This window comes from Schistocerca cancellata, chromosome 2, assembly GCF_023864275.1.
Source record: "Schistocerca cancellata isolate TAMUIC-IGC-003103 chromosome 2, iqSchCanc2.1, whole genome shotgun sequence".
Lineage (NCBI taxonomy): Eukaryota > Metazoa > Arthropoda > Insecta > Orthoptera > Acrididae > Schistocerca > Schistocerca cancellata.
Window position 1 is genome coordinate 588509443 of NC_064627.1, and position 23870 is coordinate 588533312.

The 23870-nt window shown below is 38.1% G+C and overlaps 1 protein-coding gene across 1 annotated transcript in view; it reads right to left on the minus strand.

Annotated features, from left to right (window-relative positions):
• Window positions 1-20460, minus strand: part of LOC126162214 (heterogeneous nuclear ribonucleoprotein U-like protein 1) — a 142447-nt gene extending 121987 nt beyond the window's left edge. Inside the window, exons 1-2 of the mRNA XM_049918556.1 lie at window positions 20200-20460; window positions 18638-18912 (exon numbers count right to left, since the gene is read on the minus strand). Of these exons, the coding sequence (XP_049774513.1) occupies window positions 18638-18912; window positions 20200-20341 (417 nt within the window). The 5' untranslated portion in view covers window positions 20342-20460. The remainder of the gene's footprint in view (window positions 1-18637; window positions 18913-20199) is intronic.
• Between the last annotated feature and the right edge of the window lie 3410 nt (window positions 20461-23870).

Genomic DNA, 23870 nt, shown 5'->3' on the forward strand with positions numbered 1-23870 from the left:
TCGATATGGGCTTTCAGAGCAGAAGGCCCACTCTTGTGCCCTGGATGACTGCATGGCACAAAGCTTGACACCTCGCCTGGTCCCGTCAACACCGACATTAGACAGTTGAAGACTGAAAACATGTTGTCTGGTCGGATGAGTCTAGTTACAAGGAGGTGGGTGCATTTGGACTGATATGGGACCCCTGATACATCTAGATAAGACCGACAAGTGACACATATGTACGCATCCTGTGTGATCATCTGCATCCATTCATGTCCACTGCACCTTCCAATAGACTTGGGCAATTCCAGCACGACAATGCGACACCCCAGATGTCCGGAATTGCTCCAGAGTGGCTCCAGAAACACTTCTGAGTTTAAACACTTCTGCTTGGCAACAAACTCCCTCAACATGAACATTAGTGAACATACCTGGGATGCCTTGCAAAGTGCTGTTCAGAAGAGATCTCCACCCCTCGTACTCTTACGGATTTATGGACAGCCCCGAAGGATTCATAGTGTCAATTTCCTCCAGCACTACTCCAGACATTAGTCGAGTCCATGCCACATGGTGACAAATTTTAGCTTGTTTTCTGCTATGATAATTACAGAAACAAACTGGTTATAAACTTCCAAATTTAACAATGCATAAGCAAGGCACTGACACTGACTTAACACCAAGGAGTAAAACTGTTGTATAACAGCTGAAACTCACAGTATAAACCACCTTCAATTTTTACACTGATGTCACATTGCATTAAGTTCTGGGGAAGCTCAAAGCAATCTGCCTGGCATGTTTTGGAAATAATTCATGTTATGAAGAATTTTGAGTATGTCTCATTGTACAGTGCTACTGAAATGCCGATTTAAATCCAGTTTGAAGCATAGTATATTCTGTATTCGCATAGTTTGCAGTTATGTGAACTGGTGCAAAACTGTAAATGTGTTGCTGTAGTGGCATAACCACTGCTGGTTTCTTTGAAAGTGAGGAAACCAGCACCCCTATTGCCATAGGGACTAAGCTGTGCTGCACAGCAGCCACTGGTGGGTTTCTATATGACTGGTTCAGAAACCTGATGATAAATTTCTTTAAGCATCAAAGAACAAAGAGGCCCACTTTAGGATTTGAAACCAATGTTTCCAGGGTGTATACATGGACAAGGAAAAAAAATTCCCGGATTTCCCGGTTAAAAATACACTTTCTCCTGGGTGGAAACATAGTTTTTCTCTGTTAACTGACAGTATATTTTCTCTTGGAACTGTATAACTTATCAATCCTTTGAATGGTTATGGTTTTATACATGGACGCAGAATTTCCAAGTGCTTTCGAAAACGAAACACCTTTTGGAAAGGTGTTTGATGTTCAGTAACAAGTACGCTGCATATTTTTGTATTACGAAAGTATAAATTCGAATTCCATAAAACAATGTTACTTTCCGAAGCATTGAAATTGAGATTGCGATGCATATTTGGAAGCCAGTCATAGCTCATGTCACGTGATCTCGCCAGCCGATGACAGTGGATATTCAGAGCTTCGGACACGTGGTGTAGTCAGCCAATAGCAACATCACTGTTAAGTAGCGCAAACACACGAACAGGAAAAGTTAATGGTTTAAATTAATATATATGATGTTGCTACAAGAAAAAACAAAGCTTTCACATATAATATTGGTCTCTAACGCCAATACGCTGCAAGAGAAACTAAGCTTTCACATATAATGTTGGTCTTTTATGCACATATTACATTTTAAGATATATCACACAAATATGCTAGTAAAATTTTTAATAACAACATAAAAGTGTGATCTTCTGGGCTATAAATTCTTCTACATGGCTCATCATCAAAGAGCTGATTTCTAAATGAGTCCCAGATTCTCAGTGAAGTAGGCATCGGCCTGATATTAAACTTTTCAATGTGTTTTCGGGATGTAAATTTCCTTGGGTACCAGTACTTTATCATCTCATGTCTGGTTCTTTGTTATGGCATAATGCCATACGTGCTAGCAGATGAAAATGTACACTTGAAATGCAGTGAACAGTTGAAACTAGCCAATAGTTTGAAATTAAGCCCTTTGTTTCAAATATATTGACTGCCTCAGCGGAAAAATATTAATAAAGGACAATTTCTTTAGCAAACCGATAAAAATAACTTCATTGTTCTGCATGGCAATTCATGCTTGACTGTCAGAAAGGTGGAAATAAAATAAAATCTGAAACTAATAACTTATTTTAGCCTTCCGTAATTATGTGCATGTATTTTAATTCACATGATAGCTCCCAGCCAAAGAAATCAATTTTGTTTTCATTTGACGTGAGTGCAGTAGACAAAGAGGAAACAGCAAAATCACTAAATGTAAACACAGGTCACGTGGACACTACCCGCTTCCTTATTATAACTCAGACTGCTCTACACATCAGACCTGTATCTACGATATTTCCGAACCAGGGCAATAGTAGATAATGGCGTCCCTCAAGCGTTTGAGATAGGCCATCAAAAATTTAACGTTCATTTTGTAGTGCACATCTTTCTGAAGACTCTGATACATAAAACATGCGTGTCCAAGGAATTGTAAGACATGTTATTTGATCTCAAGTGTGCCAAAGTGCAGCGCCACACCTCTCCACACAGCATTCTTCTATCACACGTCACTATATTTTGGTCTGTGGAATTTAAACGTGTATATTTTGTACTGGAAGCCATCAAACTATATTCAGAACAGTGGAAATTAAAATGTCCTATGGTGCCTCTCCTGCTTCCAGTCTGCCAGTAAAAAAAACTCTTCAGAAAATTTGCACTCTTTATTCCCTATTAGCTAACAACTTGCTGCTTTGTGCGACATAAAGTTAAGTATAGGATACATAAAACCAGTAAAGACATGAGACAAGCAAGATAATACACATTTCTTCAATCCTTAGCTCCTAGATTTTTTTCCTCTCTAATCTTGCTATCGCTACAGTTTTACATGGCGTGCTTTCCTTTCTGTGAAAGGATCTGTTACCTCAAAGTTCGTCAAACGTTTTGCTACATGAAAAATCAAAATGTCGCTGTCTAATACTGAAAAAGCTGTAATTACAAATAGGCCCAAGACTGATGTGGTTTCTCGACCTGATTACCTATATTTTGTCACGTCTGTGAGATAAAACAAAATAGTCCTTTATAATACTGCAGCAATTGTAACACACGCCAACTAAACGAGACTGTTTTGGCAGAAATGGTCATTTTTATAACACGGCAGAATATAATTCACGAAGTACCAATATCAAATGCGTATTAGGCCTACTACAAGCAAAAAGCTTTATGTTAGGAAATAGTTTTACACTTCATTCATACGCTCCAGTTTCTCAAGGATGAGATTCAAAAGTAGTAGTGTGAAATTTTTATATAAATTTGGAATAGTCATATTCTTCCATAATTTAAGTGATGTCAACGTTTCTTCTCCTTCCTCGTTCTAACAAACAATGTTGTCATTGCTAATTCTATATCTATTCCTGCCAGTGTCAAAGCTTATTCACCAGTTAACTTTACTAACTCTGCCAGAATCACCAGTTTAGTTATCCCGCGATTATTCTCAGGTTAGGCGTTATCACGTGTTCGTACAATGCGTTTTCCGTGCTACTTCCAGAATAGACCTTAAAGCGGCTGTTAGCCGGAGACTGTACAACTGGCCCTTGCTAGTATATCGATCCGGCCAAAAATTTTCTGTCAAAATTTCATTTTCTTGGACACACCGAGAAGATAATACGTAATATCTCTTACCTGTTATCCCTGTTAGTCATTTATTCGTGTCTCTGGTAGTCTGAACCAATGGATTTCTCTGGTAATCATAACAACACTCATCATTCGCAAACCCAATCAACCACATAATCAGACAGTGGTTGGCTTTCTTTCGTTCAGCTATACTCTGCTCAGCTCGTACAGCCCCTTTTGTCTGCAGGAAAGTTTATTTCTAGATGTGACGAGGATTCCACTGACAGAGACATTACGTACACCATGAAGTCATACGAATAATCGATAGACCAACATGCGTGGGTGCTAGGCGCTTTGTGAAACAAGGTTTTTTCCTCAAGAACATGAATTGCTGTTATATAAAGTGCCCAAAAAGGCAACAAAGAAAAGACATTTGCTGGCAAGAGAAACTTAAGATATGGTCTAAAAGTAACTTAAAAAGAGCAGAATTATTAAAACTTGTGTCACAAAACAAGCCAAAGAACATGGGCATAAAGTTTTCAGACTGCCCCTCTAATACTGCCATTTCAGTGCAACAAAATTCATTTGGGCTCAGGTTAGACAACGTTATTATGTAAGGGGGAAAAAAAAGTTGACTGAATAGGAACACCAGAAAACATGCAAAAAGTAATGAAACATGATACGAGTGGAACAGAGAGTATGGAAGAATTAATGGATGTAAAAACTGTGTATCAAAGCCTTGATAAGCTATGTCACTACGAGTAGCAACACCAATAGGTTCCACTAAATGAATTAAGTGGCATTTTCGCACTGATTAGTGTATAGCACACTTTGAGGGAGCTCTTACTTTCATTAAATATTGATTCAGGATTTATCTCAATCGGTTTCTCGTTCCTGTTGCGAGATTAAGGAATACTGTTAGCCAGCTCCCATCATTGTCTTATGGCAAGTTATAATGCATTCAAAACGTATTACATTTTGCGTAGCCATCAAGATATTATTTCACAGTGTCACAGTTTCAGAGGAAGCCTTTTAGACAAAAATTCCTCCTATTTAAATAACCACACACCAGGCCTAATTAAAAAGGCTTTTGACATGCTTAGAGATACTACTGATAGCAATTCACAATTTTTCATTATTATTGTAGGAGACAAGAGACTAAGCTTCATACTTTTAAAAAGTTAAATTGACAATTGCATAAAAACATTGTTTTCAGAAGCTTTTACACGAAACACAATGCAAACAAGAATTTTAAAGGATTTGTCCCCAATACAGGTACTTTGGTAGTTGATGGGGGAAAAAAAAATCACAGTATTGCTACAAGATCAAAAGTTTCTGGTATGTGTTGCAGAAAGTTTGAAGCTGTTTACAAATAAGAAAATTTATTCTGTTTCGAGAAAATTATCGTAATTGCCCTAATCAACACTGATAGATATTTGACATGCTGACACACTAAGAGAGCTAAATTGTATGTAAATATGTGATCTTTGAATAACATCGGGGAGAGGCTACAACCCTGTCTCACTCCCTTCCCAACCACTGCTTCCCTTTCATGCCCCTCGACTCGTATAACTGCCATCTGCTTTCCGTACAAATTGTAAATAGCCTTTCGCTCCCTGTATTTTACCCCTGCCACCTTCAGAATTTGAAAGAGATTATTCCAGTCAACATTGTCAAAAGCTTTCTCCAAGTCTACAAATGCTAGGAACGTAGGTTTGCCTTTTCTTAATCTAGTTTCTAAGATAAGTCGTAGGGTCAGTATTGCCTCGCGTGTTCCCATATTTCTACGGAATCCAAACTGACCTTCCACGAGGTCGGCTTCTACCAGTTTTTCCATTCGTCTGTACAGAATTCGCGTTAGTATTTTGCAGCCGTGACTTATTAAACTGATAGTTCGGTAATTTTCACATCTGTCACCACCTGCTTTCTTTGGGATTGGAATTATTATATTCTTCTTGAAGTCTGAGGGTATTTCACCTGTCTCATACATCTTGCTCACCAGATGGTAGAGTTTTGTCAGGACAGGCTCTCCCAAGGCAGAGTTCTAATGGAATGTTGTCTACTCCCGGGGCCTTGTTTCGACTTAGGTCTTTCAATGCTCTATCAAATTCTTCACACAGTATCATATCTCCCATTTCATCTACATCCTCTTCCATTTCCATAATATTGTCCTCAAGAACATCGGCCTTGTATAAACCCTCTATATACTCCTTCCACATTTCTGCTTTCCCTTCTTTGCTTAGAACTGTGTTTCCATCTGAGCCCTTGATATTCATACAAGTGGTTCTCTTTTCTCCAAAGGTCTCTTTAATTTTCCTGTAGGCAGTATCTAACTTACTCCTAGTGAGGTAAGCCTCTACATCCTTACATTTGCCCTCTAGCCATGCCTGCTTAGCCATTTTGCACTTCCTGTCAATCTCATTTTTGAGACGTTTGTATTCCTTTTTGCCTGCTTCATTTACTGCATTTTTATATTTTCTCCTTTCATCAATTAAATTCAGTATCTCTTCGGTCACCCAAGGATTTCTACTAGCCCTCGTCTTTTTACCTACTTGATCCTCTGCTGCCTCCACCACTTCATCCCTCAAAGCTATCCATTCTTCTTCTACTGTATTTCTTTCCCCCATTCCTGTCAATTGTTCCCTTATGCTCTCCCTGAAACTCTGTACAACCTCTGGTTCTTTCAGTTTATCCAGGTCCCATCTCCTTATATTCCCACCTTTTTGCAGTTTCTTGTTTTAATCTACAGGTCATAACCAATAGATTGTGGTCAGAGTCCACATCTGCCCCTGGAAATGTCTTACAATTTAAAACCTGGTTCCTAAATCTCTGTCTTACCATTATATAATCTATCTGATATCTTCTAGTATCTCCAGGGTTCTTCCATGTATCCAACCTTCTTTCATGATTCTTGAACTAAGTGTTAGCTATGATTAAGTTATGCTCTGCGCAAAATTCTACCAGGTGGCTTCGTCTTTCATTTCTTAGCCCCAATCGATATTCACCTACTATGTTTCCTTCTCTCCCTTTTCCTACTCTCGAATTCCAATCACCCATGACTATTAAATTTTCATCTCCCTTCACTACCTGAATAATTTCTTTTATCTCATCATACATTTCATTAATTTCTTCGTCATCTGCAGAGCTAGTTGGCATATAAACTTGTACTACTGTTGTAGGCATGGGCTTCGTGTCTATCTTGGCCACAATAATGCGTTCACTATGTTGTTTGTAGTAGCTTACTCGCACTCCTATTTTTTTTATTCATTATTAAACCTACTCCTGCATTACTCCTATTTGATTTTGTATTTATAACCCTGTATTCACCTGACCAAAAGTCTTGTTCCTCCTGCCACCAAACTTCGCTAATTCCCACTATATCTAACTTTAACCTATCCATTTCCCTTTTTAAATTTTCTAATCTACCTGCCCGATTAAGGGATCTGACATTCCACGCTCCGATCCGTAGAACGCCAGTTTTCTTTCTCCTGATAACGACGTCCTCCTGAGTAGTCCCCGCCTGGAGATCCGAATGGGGGACTATTTTACCTCCAGAATATTTTACCCAAGAGGACACCATCATCATCATTTATCCACAAAGTAAATCTGCATGCCCTCGGGAAAAATTACGGCCGTAGTTTCCCCTTGCTTTCAGCCGTTCGCAGTACCAGCGCAGCAAGGCCGTTTTGGTTAATGTTACAAGGTCAGATCAGTCAATCATCCAGACTGTTGCCCCCGCAACTACTGAAAAGGCTGCTGCCCCTCTTCAGGAACCATACGTTTGTCTGGCCTCTCAACAGATACCCCTCCGTTGTGGTTGCACATACGGTACGGATATCTGTGCCGCTGAGGCACGCAAGCCTCCCCACCAACGGCAAGGTCTATGGTTCATGGGGGGGGACTTGGAAGAGCAGTTGAACGGAATGGACAGTGTCTTGAAGGGAGGATATAAGATGAACATCAACAAAAGCAAAACGAGGATAATGTAATGTAGTCGAATTAAGTCAGGCGATGCTGAGGGAATTAGATTAGGAAATGAGACACTTAAAGTAGTAAATGAGTTTTGCTATTTGGGGAGCAAAGTAACTGATGATGGTCAAAGTAGAGAGGATATAAAATGTAGACTGACAATGGCAAGGAAAGCGTTTCTGAAGAAGAGAAATTTGTTAACATCGAGTATAGATTTAAATGTCATGAAGCCGTTTCTGAAAGTATTTGTATGGAGTGTAGCCATGTATGGAAGTGAAACATGGACGATAAATAGTTTGGACAAGAAGAGAATAGAAGCCTTTGAAATGTGGTGCTACAGAAGAATGCTGAAGATTAGATGGGTAGATCACGTAACTAATGAGGAAGTATTGAATAGGATTGGGGAGAAGAGGAGTTTGTGGCACAACTTGACAAGAAGAAGGGATCGGTTGGTAGGACATGTTCTGAGGCATCAAGGGATCACCAATTTAGTATTGGAGGGCAGCGTGGAGGGTAAAAATCGTAGGGGGAGACCAAGAGATGAATACACCAAGCAGATTCAGAAGGATGTAGGTTGCAGTAGGTACTGGGAGATGAAGAAGCTTGCACAGGATACAGTAGCATGGAGAGCTGCATCAAACCAGTCTCACGACTGAAGACCACAACAACAACAACAACAACAACAACAACAACAACACGTGATCTTTTACTTGATTTTTGTTGAAAATATGGGTTTAAAGCAACTTTCTACCCCCATTCCAAAGGGCAATACACTGGGGCAGTTGCCTGCAGACAATACTTGATGTGATGCTGCAACTTTTGGCCTCAAACAACTGGTGCCAACTGCTTTAAATCTGACAGTAAGTGGCATTCACAATTTGCAATAATTTCCTTGTTTACATGTTTGCAGCTTGATTTGTATTTTGTATTCCGAGTGAATTATGTCTACTGCACTTCCATAATAAATATTTTCTCGCTATTAAGGGATATCTTCAAGAATGACATACTACAGGCACGCACCAGTTATTGTATTTTCTCGCTATTAAGGGATATCTTCAAGAATGACGTACTACAGGCATGCACCAGTTATTGTCAAGTATTTAAGCAGTTTATATAACATTAATACTGTTAGATTCTCACCTGAAGTATTCAAATGTATTTGTACGCCCTTTTTTATGTCACACAACAATTAAATATGAATCATGCCGACATGTTAGGAGTCATTAATCAAATAATTGTTATAAACAGCTGAGAGCAGACCTAGCTGCTGCTCAAATGTCACTTCTAAGGTGCAATGTGTGAGACTGTCGGACTGCTGCTCGAACCAAACCACTCTCCACAATCTAGCAAATCTCACTCAAGCTACAGGGTGTATACGGGGACAAGGAAAAAAAATTCCCGGATTTCTCCCGGATATCCCGTTTAAAAAATACGCTTTTTCCCGGGTGAAAATACACTTTTTCTGTGCTAAGTGACAGTAGGTTTTCCGTAGATTTTCCCTCGGAACTGTAAAACTTATCAATTCTTTCAATGGTTAACGTTTTATACAATCGCGCAGAACTTCCCGGGAAAAAAAAGAAAAGACGGGCAGAGAAGTTTTGGAGGGACTTTTAATTTCAAAAAAAGGAGAGAAGTGTTGGAAAGACCTTTGATTTGCAGCAACATACACGTTCCATATTTTCGTATTACGAAAGTACAAATTCGAATAGTACCAAAAAAAGCGCGTTAGTTTGCGGCGCGTTGAAACTGAGGTTGCGATGTCCTTTTGTAAGCGAGTCATATCTCAAGCCACGAGATCTCGTCAGCCGATGGCAGCAGCTATTCAGAGCATAGGACACGTGTTATAGTCAGCCAATAGCAAGATCACTGGTTACATAGCGCGAATACGCAAGAGGAAAAGTTAACGGTTTACATTAATGTACACAGTATCATATATCTACAAGAAAAGCTAGCTTTCACATATAATATTAGTCTCTAAGATTAACACGCTACAACAGAAGCTAAGCTTCCACATGTAATATTGATCTTTTTTGCGTGTGTTATATTTTAAGATACATCACACAAATGTGCCAGTAAGTTTAAAATTATGACATAAATGTCTCGGCTCGAAATTCTTGTAAGTGGCTGGTCCTCGAACTGTTCAGTTTCGATCGCTCTGTGATTTAGATATCCATCCCACTTTCTCACACGTAACATAATTCATCTTGCGTAAAAAGAAATTTACTTTGAAAGTAACGCTTTTCTAACCACCGTTCGCAATACTATCCGAAGACTGTTAGAAACAGGTTCGATTTACGTTTCCAGAGATCGCCAGAAAACAGGCATTATTGTGCGTGTGCAACTGCAGTGGTGTAGGAAGCCCGTATGCTCGTTTGTATAAAGCACTAAAAGAGCTTACATTACACCATAAAAGAAACAGGGCATCAGAGGGTACTCCAAAGAGCATCGGAATTTCGTAAACCTTACTAAAATGCATAATTCGGCTTGAAGTGCGAATTGGCTTTTTCCAGATTCACAGTGAAGTAGGTCTCATCTGATATTAAGCTTTTCAGTGTGGTTCTTGGGATGTAAATTTTCTTGGAGTACCAGTACTCTACGATCTCATTTTTGGTTCTTTATTATGGCATAATGCCATATATGGCAGAAGATGATAACGTGCACTTCAAATTCAGCGAAAAGTTGGGACTAGCCAATACTGTAGAATGAAACACTTCGTTTCAAATAAAATGATTGCCTCAGCGGAAAGATTAATAAAGCTAAATTTCTTTAGCAAACTTGCAAAAATAACTTCACTGTTCTGCAAGGCGATTGATGCTTGACTGCTACTAACTTGGAAATAAAATAAAATCAGAAAACTGAAATTAATAATGTATTTTTGCCTTCCGTAATTATGTGAATGTATTTTAATTCACTTGATAGCTCCCGGCCACAGAAATCCGTTTTGTTTTCATTTGACTTGGGAGATGTACACAAAGAGAAGCAGCGAAATCAGTTAACGTAAACACGTGTTACGTGGAGGTTACCCCCTCCCCACTACAACTCTATGCAAGCGTGAATCTGGCAGCTGGGGCACGCGAGAAAAATTTTTCTCGTTTGCATCTGGCTGCTTGCTGCTGCTACCGATACAGCTAACAGCCAAACTTCAAGTAGCGGGAGGAGGTGCTGATTATACCAGAGACAAATGCGCATGCGCAACAGACCGCTGGCAAATGGTCAAACGAACCTAATGTGAACAGTTGTGACGTCATGCTCATATCAAGCAGTTTATTGTAACAAAGAATTACAGTCTGCGCCCTAAGGCCTTTGACATATTTTTGCTATTTGCAAACGCTTGTGCGTGCACGGTTTTTGTTGTTGTAAATTGCACATTTCCTTTGTCACTAAAGTTTTATTTTTTTCCCCTCTCGTTTATATTTTATTGCTGCAGTATCATTCTCCAGCAGCAGGGTAAAATAACATTCTTTGCTAGAGAATCAATTCTGCAGCCAAAATTAAAAAAAATTTAACTGAAAGCTAAAACAATGAAAAATTCCCGGAATTCCGAAAAATTCCCGGGTTTTTCCCGGTTTTCTCGCGGATGAAAAAATTCCCGGGTTTTTCCCGGGTCGTATACACCCTGAGCTATGGCCTCAATATATCCTGGTCACAACTAAAGCGTGAAGACATCCAAAGAATCTGATGGTATTCAAAATTATCTAAACAGAAGTAAATAAATTATCTGAACAGAAGTATATGCACCCTCGGTGACATAAAAGAACTTCCTTCACTCTGTTCAACTGGCACTGAATCTGAAAACCATACACAGCCAAAGTAGGATGAACTAAAATCAGAGGTAACGAATCACTTCTGTGAAGCCAATAGGTGCGTGGTTTGAGATAGCCAATGACAGATGTATTCCAGGTGGCAAAATCTGGGTCTCTTCAGTAGCTACAGCAGCTATGATGTCCACGATCTTACCTGAAAGAGCATGTTGGCAACACCAGTGACATGCAAGCTTGGCAGACTAAGATGTCTTTACAGCTGATTTGTATAGTTAATAACCTAATGTGTTTTAGGTTTGATTACAGGAGAAATCAGTATCGATTTTAATGTAACAACCTTAACATACTTGGTCCCAGAATGCTATCAAACAACTTTTGGAAAAATCTTTCACTTCAAGTGCAAATACACAAATATGATGAACGATACTAGGAAGTAATAAAACCAGCAGTTAAGGTGGGGGCGGAGGGGAAGTGCAAGTATAGATGGGTATCGTTTCCACCTTTAACTCTCATCCTACACTTTGGCCTGAACTTGTTGAACCAAAGTCTGCAAACTATTGCAAGACCTGTGCCACAATAAGGGGAATATCAATGCCATATACTAATAATGTTAAATTTAACATATTTATATTCAGTTTTATGACAAACTATACAAGGTACTAACACAATACTTTGCCAGGATATATATCTTATACATTCATGATCTATCAAAAATCTAATTTTGTTAGGTATCAAAATGTGAATTTTTCATGAAGAATTTAAAAAATTAAAAAAAAATAATTATGATCAAATTATGAGTGCTATCTCCACATAAGCATAATACCAGTGATGGTAATAGGTAAAAATTTCACAGCTGTTGCTTATGTAGTTCCTATTATAATGGGGAACATTTGCAAAAATGCAATTTTCAGAAATCCACTAACTATTGAATGAAAGAGCCTAAAACCTACAACTTCCCAGCTTTGTAATCTTGTTCTTCTTCTTCCTCTTCTTCTTGAGTACCAACCAGAAGTAATCTCTCTCTCTCTCTTCTCTCTCTCTCTCTCTCTCTCTCTCTCTCTCTCTCTCTGATCTTGCTGCTGCTCTTGTCTTTTTGACTAATTTCTGCCTTGGAGACACTCCGCCTATCCAGTTCTTGTAGGATTGCTTCTGTGCTATGACCACACTTAATTCCAAGTCTCTTCAGAATCTTTATTCTGCCTTTATTTCAATCACTGAAGGAGACTACAGCATCAGTGACTCCCAATCGTGCAGTGTTTTCCAGCCCACAAATACATTTTTGGGCAACCTGATCCGTACATCATCACTGACACACTCATTTCCATTTTTTTTTTTCCTTTGAGGAATTTTTTCAGAAGATTTGGATGTGCTAGACCTCTATATACTAGCTTTACTACTGCTCCAACACTTCACAGGACGGTGTTTCTATGGGTATATATGGTTCCTTCTGCTTAACCTTTGCACTATTTACACTAGTCAATTAAACCCAAGTTGTGTAGTGGCTAGGAGAAACATTGCTCATGCTGCTTTCCTATTCCTTTGAGGTTGTTTGTATTCCTTCTAGCGGCTTGGCCACAGTAATAACTTAGCTGGTCGATTGTTTCGCCAAACTACTTCCAAATTCAAGCTTTTTGCTATAAAAATTCTACCCGATTTTACAGTCAGATACCCATTTATTTCTACATGGCAAACACATACTAACTTTTGCAATTTTAAGTAGTCGTAGGGCCTGCTGTCAATAACTGACTGGAATCACAATCACCAATGAATTTCGCACAGCGAACCCCATACCGTACTTGAGAGCACTGAAAGATCTGCAAAGCTGGAGCACTTCCTTTTCTCCACAAGATCCATCATATGTCTTCGGACAACAGTCTTCATGTATCTGTTTCTTTTCATTATTGGTACTCACTTTTGTTCATCCACGGCAATGTTTTGATAATACTTCAACATCAAGCACCTACCACATATCAATGCTTATAGCAGCTGCACATGAATTTTTAGACTGAAGGCCACTTTCCTGCCATGATCCAGCAAATTTAGTCATTTTCTATACTTGCTTCCACAGTTGGAGATTTCACTGCTTATACTGCAATTACTTTTACTGTTTCCCCTAAAGCATCTGTGTATCCTGAAACATAAGTAGGGGCCATGACACATTCACAAGACCACACAAAGCTTTTCCAGCCCAATGGCCTTGATGATGCATCTCATCGCAAAAAGGTTACTGTTTATATGTATTTTCCAGATGTGCAACGTTATTTCTTAGTCTCAACTTTAAAAAGAAACTTTCAAACTAAGAATTAAACCATTTCTTTTGAAGACATTCCCAGAAATAATTATCTCTACACCACACAAATTACAGCATACAGTTTGACTAAACAATGTTTTTAGTACCTTGAAACCTAATATTAAACAGATATCACTGGCACTGGTTTCTCTGTACATTTCATTTCTGTTCAGAAGCTGCTTCTTGGAAGCACTTGGCAGCAAAGAATTTTGTCCAGTGTTGCTTGCCCTAACCTCGTTCTCTGGTTGTTAACTTATAACCGGGCGTGTTCTGTAGAATCTATTTCTGTTATCTTTTCTCTTCTTAAATATTCCCTTTCGTGGTGTCATATTAAAGAGAGAAACTCAACTCAAGGTGTAATGCACCTTACAAAGTTTCGATGATACCATGCATTATACCACAAACAGTAAGTGGTATCACAGCAGCCAATGTAGTCAACCTATGCAGCACAACATTTACCCTAAATCAACATAAATCAACTCTCATAGAACAAATAGTTCCAGAGATCTCTCTTAACTGAACAAGTGTTCATGGGACCTGTAGAAACTACATGTGCAGTAAATTGTTTCAATATAATGTAAATTACTTAGTAATCCAAAAAACAACAAAATATGCATCAGTTCAGTAACTGTTACTTCCTAAGATACTGCCTGGGCAGCACCTGTGGTAGAAACATCCTTGTAACAACAGTGTGCACTTAACAAGTCACTGACAGTCACACAACACCACAGAAATCTTACTGCCATTTCGAAAGGTTGGACAGGACAATCAAACTAACCATTTCAATGTAACACCAACCCTTTGCGCCATTAGTACATCTATTGCTGCATTATTACTGCCTATTCATAAGTGTATATATTTTTCAATATGGAGGTATTATGAATACTTTATGAGTGGTTTACATATGAAAACTGTTAGTCCTATAACAGATTCAAGCATATCGATCGATAGATAGAAATATTTTGTTAGAATAGGAAAAACTCATGAGAAGTACTTCTATGTATAGGAGGGGGTTACCACGTAAAAGAAAGGTTAAGGGCACATAGTGAGTGCACTGAGAAGAATGGCTAGGAAAATCACTAACCTTTAGACTGTCAACAGGAAGTGAGGCTAAATTATCTGCAATTTCACTGCAAATAAGGATTGGAGTAATGCCTATTCAGCTTACTACAGCGTAGAATGTGTGTGCAATGCTCTATGGGGTTTGGATATGAGAGGAAGAATTATTAGAGCAATTTATATGCTGAACATCACTTGCACAATACTAATCAATACCACTGCTACCACAGCTCAATGCATCATTGCCTCCAACCCACGGTTTCATTAGACTTGTAAAAATGCACGAATCAATATCTCCTTTGGAATTTAATCGTGTTACAAGACAGTTATTCGCCTTAGTCGCATAACCTTTGCTTGGATCTTACAACTAATCTTGAAATTTAAACAAGTGTCAATGTTGAGTTTAGTAACAAAAAGACTTTTGTTAATAATAATAATAATAATAATAATAATAATAATAACTTAAGTTTTCCAATATTTCCATCTTAAGGACTGGAGGTAGTGGTTGTTAAGATAATTATTGTAAATATTTTAGCATACAAGCACTAATATTAGTAACACAATCCACAGCTACACATTGCAGGAGTCAAGCTCCCATCATCTGTCGTCCGAGTTAATACCACGTAAAACGCACTTCAAAAGCAGGCAGGGTCAAAATACAAAAACAACTTTTTTTGAATATTAAGTCCTAGTCTTACTTTACAGAGTCAACACCTGATTCCTGCTCCGCTTAACCACGTTTCTGCACAACCTCCAAAGTATTGCTTCCATAAGGCAGTGAATGCCAGACACATCGACCATTGGATTAATATTTCAAGTTTCTCAAGAGGGTTGAGTTTCTTTCTTTTATTACACATTTATATATCACTAAGGTCTCTTATATGTTTCAGGGGGGGTGACTAGTCTCTTGTTTTGCAACATCTGATCCGCTGTAGTTGTCCAGTTTTAAAGAAATGCACCCTACATCTTGTCAAACTTAAGTTAGATAATGTATTTAAGACACAAAATGTGAGAATTTCTTCAAGGGTTTTTTAATATATTTTTAAGATTGGTGTAAGTACTATAAATGCGAACTACGTGGCACAGATAGATAGTACGATGTCTCTCCACAACCTTTGTAACATCTTTCGAATGTTCTGAAATGGTTAACGGCTCAATGCAGTGTATCAGACCTGTAAATACATTTACAAACTAGTAGAGCATGGAGAAGCAGCTGATGTGACTGATGCTTACCATCTTACGGAAGCAACGATTTGGAGGACGTGCGGTAACATGGACAAGCAGAGTGGGGATTCCGGTGTTACCATTTTTAAAGTAAGATGAGGACTTCTATGCCCAAATAATTTTCTTTCTTTTATATTTTGACACAGTGCTTTTGATGTGCATTTTATGCAGGATTAAATTCTACAGCCTAATGACGGGAACTTTACTCCCGAAATTCATTGCCATGGATTATGTTCCTAATATTGTTGAATTTATGTTAGATATTTGTAACAAATAACTGCAGTGTTGAAAGTATAAGCAAACTTACTAGCCAAGTTAAAAAATAAACTTATTTTTAGACTGCATAATCTGAACTAATAATTTGCTGTTTGTAGAAATTATGTTATCATTCCATTCTGTTTCGAAGCAATTCTTAAATAAATAATTTATTCCGTGTAATGCTTTCCCACTTGTTCTAACAGGTGTTGCCATGTGTTATTGTACTGAGAAGGCCCTCATATTCTACAGATAGGTTTGCTCATTGATTGAGTTGGTATCTTAAGAGACATTCATTCAAAGCTGGAAGTATCCATTATGAAACATTGTGAGGAAGGGGTCTGCTAGGCTGTTAATATCTTATTGTAGATAAATATATGAAAGGCACTGACAGTGACTAACTTTGCGAATTTCTCCACATGTGAAAGAAATGCTAGAAGGCTCCATTATCTACAGGATCCCTGAAATTTAAATTTATTAATATTTATTTCAAATTTACGGACTGCTTTTGAATCTATATATGCCTCTATAATATGTCCTTTAGAGATAGCAAATCATTCAATGCTTAAGTAAATAACATGAACAGTCATAAATCTTGTAAATATTAACACTAACTTGCCATTATAGTAACAGCTACAGAAAAGGGGTGTTACATCAGCCGTCAATTTTGTTGCTCCTAGTCTACCTGATATAACATCAAAATTTTGGTTCCTGATTTGTCACATCTTAGTACTGGTGACTCATCTGACCTGCCAATCATTTACCTTTTACTCTTCCTGTGTACAGGTGTTCCTGTTGCGGATATTTAGTGCATTCTGGTACTTATGTCAAACAATCTTAATGATATCACCCAAATATAGATCTACATTGTGGTGCCAGACTGATGTTCCACCGACACAGCAATTAATTCATAACTGTCACCAAATTAATTATTTTAACAACATTCAAAGCAGAACATGCCATTGCTAGAATATGGCTGGACCCTGGAGGCAAGCAAACAAAGTAACAAAAATGAAATTGAACAGGCATATGACAAAACCAGTGTGTGAAGGGCAAGCCACATAACTTCATTCATATCAGAAGCATAAAGATATATCTGATTAACAGGTGTTCATTGGCTACCCACATACTATCCTCCAACTGACAACCTCCAGCCTGAGAAACATTGGCAACATCAGCTCTATACTGCAAGCATGTGTAATTAGTAAATAAATCTTCCTGGAAGTGCAGATTACATTGAAATGTGAGTTTAGTTGATATGAAAAGAAACTAAGCTACAGCAGCTACCCAGGAAACACTCAGTGACTGTAGAATACATACATATCTCACCACACTGTACAAAACTGGCCAAATTCAGTCTCCATATCACTTCACTTTATTTCCGTATAACCTGTTTTGACCCCGTGGAAATGAAGAAAAGTGAGAGTGAATCTGCACAGTTTTGTATGAGTAAATGACAAATATGTCTAGTTTTGAAGACCTACATTGCCTTTTTATCATTCGATAAATTTAATTTTACAGTTACTGCAATCCTGCTGATTTTTGTAATCTTAATAACTATTTTTTCAAACAAATTGCACATTTTGTTCTAATACAGGCTTCAGTAGCTGACCCAATTCCTCCTATTCATTATTGTGGAAAACACTGTATGTGTTCACCACTTTCAACAAGCTTCAGAAACACCCCTTGCACTCTTAATCACTTCTCATGACGAGTGCCGCTGAAACTGTTCTGCTACACACTTAACCTTCTGTTAGTCACACGCACCTCAAAGGGGCGTGAATTTGCACTAGAGGGCAGAACTCCTGCAGATGAAGTCTGTATCACTTTGAGAACTGTAGCAGACCCAATCACTATTCTTAACCAATGACTATCTGTTCAGTTTCAAATGCAATAAAGTTTAGAGTTTATACGAAGTTTGTTCCCCACTTTATCCATGGGTTGACAAAGCACCCACACACCTAGGAATTATTATTATGCATAAAAACGGATACAGCACCTCACAGATACAGCATTGGCCCCGATATAAACTCTAAAGTAAATCATATTATCCTTCATACAATCGTACACAAGGACAAGTTCAACTACAACAAAGATGATATATGCAAACTATCAGATGCAACCTGATACCTGTCTCGACTAGATCTGGGAAAATGTTTTATAAGTAACAATAATATTGCATCTATTCACACTAAATTTTCACCAAGTGAAAAATTACTTTAAACTAACCACAAAATGGGATACCTAGATATTCATTTAAAACTATCATAAAATGTGATTCTAATGTGTGATATACACACAGTAATGTTTATAATTTTATAACCACAATACAAGGATGAATTCTATTGCTAAGCTTCATGTAAAACTGTCAATCCAACTCTCTAACTTTATGCAACCACAGCATACTAACCTTTGGAATATTTTTGCTATCTTTAACATCAGGCTCCAAAGGGTTCTTCTCTGTCTTAATGTTTGCCATATTATCTGCACTGCTTCGCAATTCTTCCTTGACTTCTACTACCTCTGGTTCTGCTTGACTTTTTGTATTCTGTTCAGTGTTTACAGATTCCTCTTGCATTTCAGCATCTTCATTTTCATTTTCTTGCTTTTCTTCTTGTGTTTCTGAGCAAGAAATGTCACCTGCCTCTTCTGTTGATGTGTCAGCAATTGATGTGTCTGGAATCTCTGTGAACAGATGCAGTTATTATAGTCCTTTTGGAGACACACTGCATTCATGAAGCTGCTACTTTTCCAATAAATTAATCACTTTCTAGATCGGGATGCATTTTACCATTACTGGCTTCAATCATACACAACCATACACTGAGCTAGACTAAGCTAATTCGTAAGTAATCCAGCAAGTCTACAAACACAAAACATTCAATTCTGAATACAAACTACTGATTTGCCTTTCAAATGATAACTGATTTATGCATATGAGTAACTCGTGTAAAACATCTATAATGATTAAACTTTGCATTGCTGACTTCCACAATCTAATGGGCAAATAAACCATTTAACTGCATATGTAAATTTATCAAAAGGCCGACAAGGTAATTATTACTATTATACATTTCATTTCATGACATATATGCAACATACAAATATGCAATTCTAACTACGGCATCTACCCGAAGTTGGTAATATGGGGTGTCGCAGCCTAGAGAAGCAATAACAGCAACCAAATTTTCGTTGTCTAAATTTCCCATGTATAAGCTATGGGTCACTGTATGCAAAGCAAAACAGTAAACATCAGCGAATCCATGGAAGCCAACTAGGGTTATTAATATTCCCTACGACTTAAATGTGTAAATAAGGTGCAAGATAGACCTATGTTCCCACATGCCTGTAGGAAGAAACAGACTAACATTCAGTCTCAACACTGCCATGCGAGTGTCTTAAAATAGCCCAATCCGTACGCACTGCTACAATATCGTAAGAGATTTCACACAAAAAAGCATAAATACCAATCACAAATCCACACTAACACCAAATGAAAAATTTCGTTTCGGAATGAACACAATCTCCAGAAAGAAAGATATCTTAAGTAAACGCAGATCACGTATTTTACGAAATGACAGATCATTTCTTTAATTTAAAAATATGCAAACCGTATGCTAACGATACTAGTACTGCTGCTTTGCAACAAATGGTCGCCGATCACAAAATCAAATTAGTTCCCGGCATCATGTGTCGTACCTACATACGACATTAAACCCAATTTCTTGTAACTCCAGCACACTCCACCTGAACACTATCTTTACATACCACAAAACCTACAACTAATGATTTTACACCGTCAATTAACAACCATTCCTAATTATCACATAATATTATTTGACATTGTATCTTATTGCAAAACATGGAAAATAAATAATACACTAACTCCGGTTACTTTGCTAAATGACACATATTCATGATCGTTGTCTAAGCAGAAATGGATATTAATGCTGCTTCAAAACAATACTATACCTTGTCCTGTCTCTTGGCGCAAAGCGTCTTTCAACCTGTCGACTAGCACTGCCTTCACACCCTTTGTGTCTAACCCCCGGGCGGCCAACTCTGCCCTCAGTTCTACCACTTTCATTTTCCCAGGATCCATCAGTTCACTCATTTTCACTTCAAAACAAATACGGTCGAAGGAATTTCGCACAAGTTTTTCCTAGAATAAACGCAACAAATCTTAAATGCAGCACTACTGCAATGGCGTCGTACACACACTTTTTTGTAATCGGTGTTGTGATTGGTCGGTAGAGAGCGTAAACACACAACTTGGAATTAGGGAACCAACCACGGGCTACGTCTTTTCACGAAATAAACGCATTCATTGATCAATTCCTACCGCGGAGACCTCTCATTGGCTGACACAAGTATACAAAGACCATCAGGCTATAGATGTGACTACGGACAACCATTAGAGAATACAACAAAGAATATAAAGAAATTGGTAATAATGACACAGGGCACCTCGTACGTTTAGTAATATTGTCAGCCGTCTGTATACTGACAGTCCGAAGGCGTGTGTTTGCGCATTATCAATACTAAGAATACTGACTAGCAGAACTGATGGGTCTCAAAATATCCTCAACATATACTGAAGATGTGAGGTCAAAAAATGGCGGTTATATAATCTTCTCCATTCTGATGTTGACAGATCTACATAAACCGTCTACACGTCGAATGTGTTTGTCACCACAATGCCTCTCATCGTGTACAATCGCAGACGTATCTGAATACAAAGGCATGCACAAAAATTTACGGAAAAAAATGCACGTATGCACAGGCGTTCTCGTGTCCACAAGTTGTGTCATTGCGCAAGCAGTCTGTTAAGGATCCCCTACTTTTGCTTGGCAGTTCTGCTGCGTTCAATGTGATGAAAAGGTGACAGAAAAAAACAACGTAAAAACGACTGTGAATGAGGAAGTACCTAACTAACAGAGGTACAAGAAGCACAACGTGAGGGCAATGTTTTGTTTGCAAATTTTAGAAGGAGGTCACAACGAGATTCTAGATTTTCTGCTTAAACTGTTCGCTTCGTATTTCAAAACAAAGCATTTTAGTGATTATTCTTTCAGTCGAGGAATATTTAAGGGCGGTTCTTGGTCATATGAAAGTTAACTAACTTTCAATAAGTAATTAGTATTTTATTTTATGATTACCTGACATCGTTAGTGGAAGCAGGAGGCGATCTGTTATTTTGAAAGTCTAGTGTCCTTTTACAACACTTTATTGCTACATCGCAAGTATTGTTACATAGGTAACCGGTTTCAGTTAGTTCAATGATCATCTTCATATCCATAATAGTTCTCTGATTATGGATCTGAACATGGGCATTGAAATGGCTGAAATTGGTTCTCTGTGTAACAAAATTTGTCATCTACGCAATAAGGATACTGGACACTCTAGTATTTTGTTTTATGAAAAAAGTTGTTTTCACAACTTTAATCATGAAATGTTATATGCGGATAAACATCTTCAGTCTCGAAAAATCTGGAAATTGCATAGATGCCAGAATCCACAAGAACAGAGTGTGCATTTTCAAAATAATGTAGTTTTTATATCATCAGTGTTCTTCGTTTCTACGTATTTCTGGTACCCTAGTTTGTTGAGGAGCTACGAGTACCCCATATTTCTCAGTTGCGCTGTAACGTCGCCATACCCTGAATATTTGCCTGCAGCTCTCATACAAACTTTTCGTGAATTCCTGACTTATTCTCCTGTGTTTTCCTACTTCAAAACTTACGGTCTTTACAGGAATATTATCAGAGAATTTTTAACAATTAGTTGGTGCTCAGGGCATTACATCTCAAATTTTTAAATAATCTGTAGAATCACCATTCTCCACGATTTTTCTTTGTGTTTAATCATCTAAAATTTAAGCGTGCTTACTTGGTCGTCACAGACATTATTGCACATAAATTACGCAACAACGTAACTTCAACACATTATCCAGTGAAATGCACATGGGCCCCAGCTGCATGTTATTCGCTAAAATGTGTCAAGAGTCCCAACCAACACTGGTCGATTTCTTGTTGGGTGATTTAAAGTCTTCCATATTTTTTTCGTTTCGTTCAAAACAGAAGCTGGTTTCTTAGCATTTTGTTCCTGCTACAAACTGCAAATTGGCATTTGGTGAGTGGGGAATAGGGCATGTTGTGGGAAGAGGTGGGAGGGGGTGCGGAGGACTAATGGACTCCGCCTCCATTTACTGTAAGCAAGCAGTAAAAACAAAAGAAACCGACCTTATGAGCTACACGAGCCTCTGGTTCCCGACTTCCTTTTCCAAATTGGAGTAGAAGGTAACCACTGCCATGGGCCATCAACTACACCATCTCTCATTTTTGAAAGAGTCACAATGAGAATAGTGCAACAAAACACAGACAGTGACAGTACAGCTCAGCAACAAAGCAAGCGATAAAGCACTCGACACTGACTGATGGTACACTGCACAATTGGTGACGAACATAAGCAAATCACTATTTCACAAAGTCTCCCAACTCCTGTCGACTGTTACTGAATAGAAATAGGGAGTCTGTGTGCTAAGTCATCATTTCCACATATAAATTACGACTTTGTGTGTGGCAGATTAAAATTGTGTGCCGGACTGAGACTCGAACTCGGGACCATTGCTAGGAGACGAGTTACTGGCAGAAGTAAAGCTGTGAGGACGGAGCGTAAGTCTTGCTTGGGTAGCTCAGTTGGTAGAGCACTTGCCTGCGAATCGCAAAGGTCCTGAGTTTGAGTCTCAGTCCGGCACACAGTTTTAATCTGCCAGGAAGTTTCGTTACTATATTTGTTTATGTTTCATATAAAACAGAAATTGGTTTTGTTGCATAATGTTCTATGGTCATTTGTTACTACATACAAATACATGTATGAGTTGCTTTATTTAAAGGATTCTAAGCATACTATTCGAATTCAGCTTTATTTTAGCTCACATTCATTATTCATACTTTCTTGCATTTAATGGAACAGTCCATGTCAGCAGTTTTTAATGGAATTGGTACTCAAATTTGTTACATCTTGTCACAGAGTAACGTAAATATACATACATACATTAATACTTGTTCCTAGTTTATTAATATGACATTTCATAATGATGTGGAACATGTCACTTCAAAAAGTTTCTTTACACAAAATGATTAATATTCTTTTTACAGTTACTACTCCATGTCTAAAAATTCGTCTATTGAGCAGAAGAAGTTGTCATACAGAAATTCTTTTAATTTGCTATTCAATGTTGGTTGGCTATTTGTCAGACTTTTAATGCTATTTGGCAAATGATCAAAGATTTTTGTGGCAGCATAGTTCACCCCTTTCTGTGCCAGAGTCAGATTTAATAGTGAAGATTGCCTGTTCTTACAGTGTTGTTGCTATGCACTTCACTGTTATTTTTTAATTGGGATAGGTTATTAATAAAAAATTTCATAAATGAGTGTATGTATTGTAGGTACTGTGAACATCCCAAGTTCTTTAAATACACGTCTGCAAGATGATCTTGGCTGGATTCCAGCTATTATTCTGATTACACCCTTTTGTGCAATGAATAAGTTTTCTCTTCCAGAATGAGATTTTCACTCTGCAGCGGAGTGTGCGCTGATATGAAACTTCCTGGCAGATTAAAACTGTGTGCCCGACCGAGA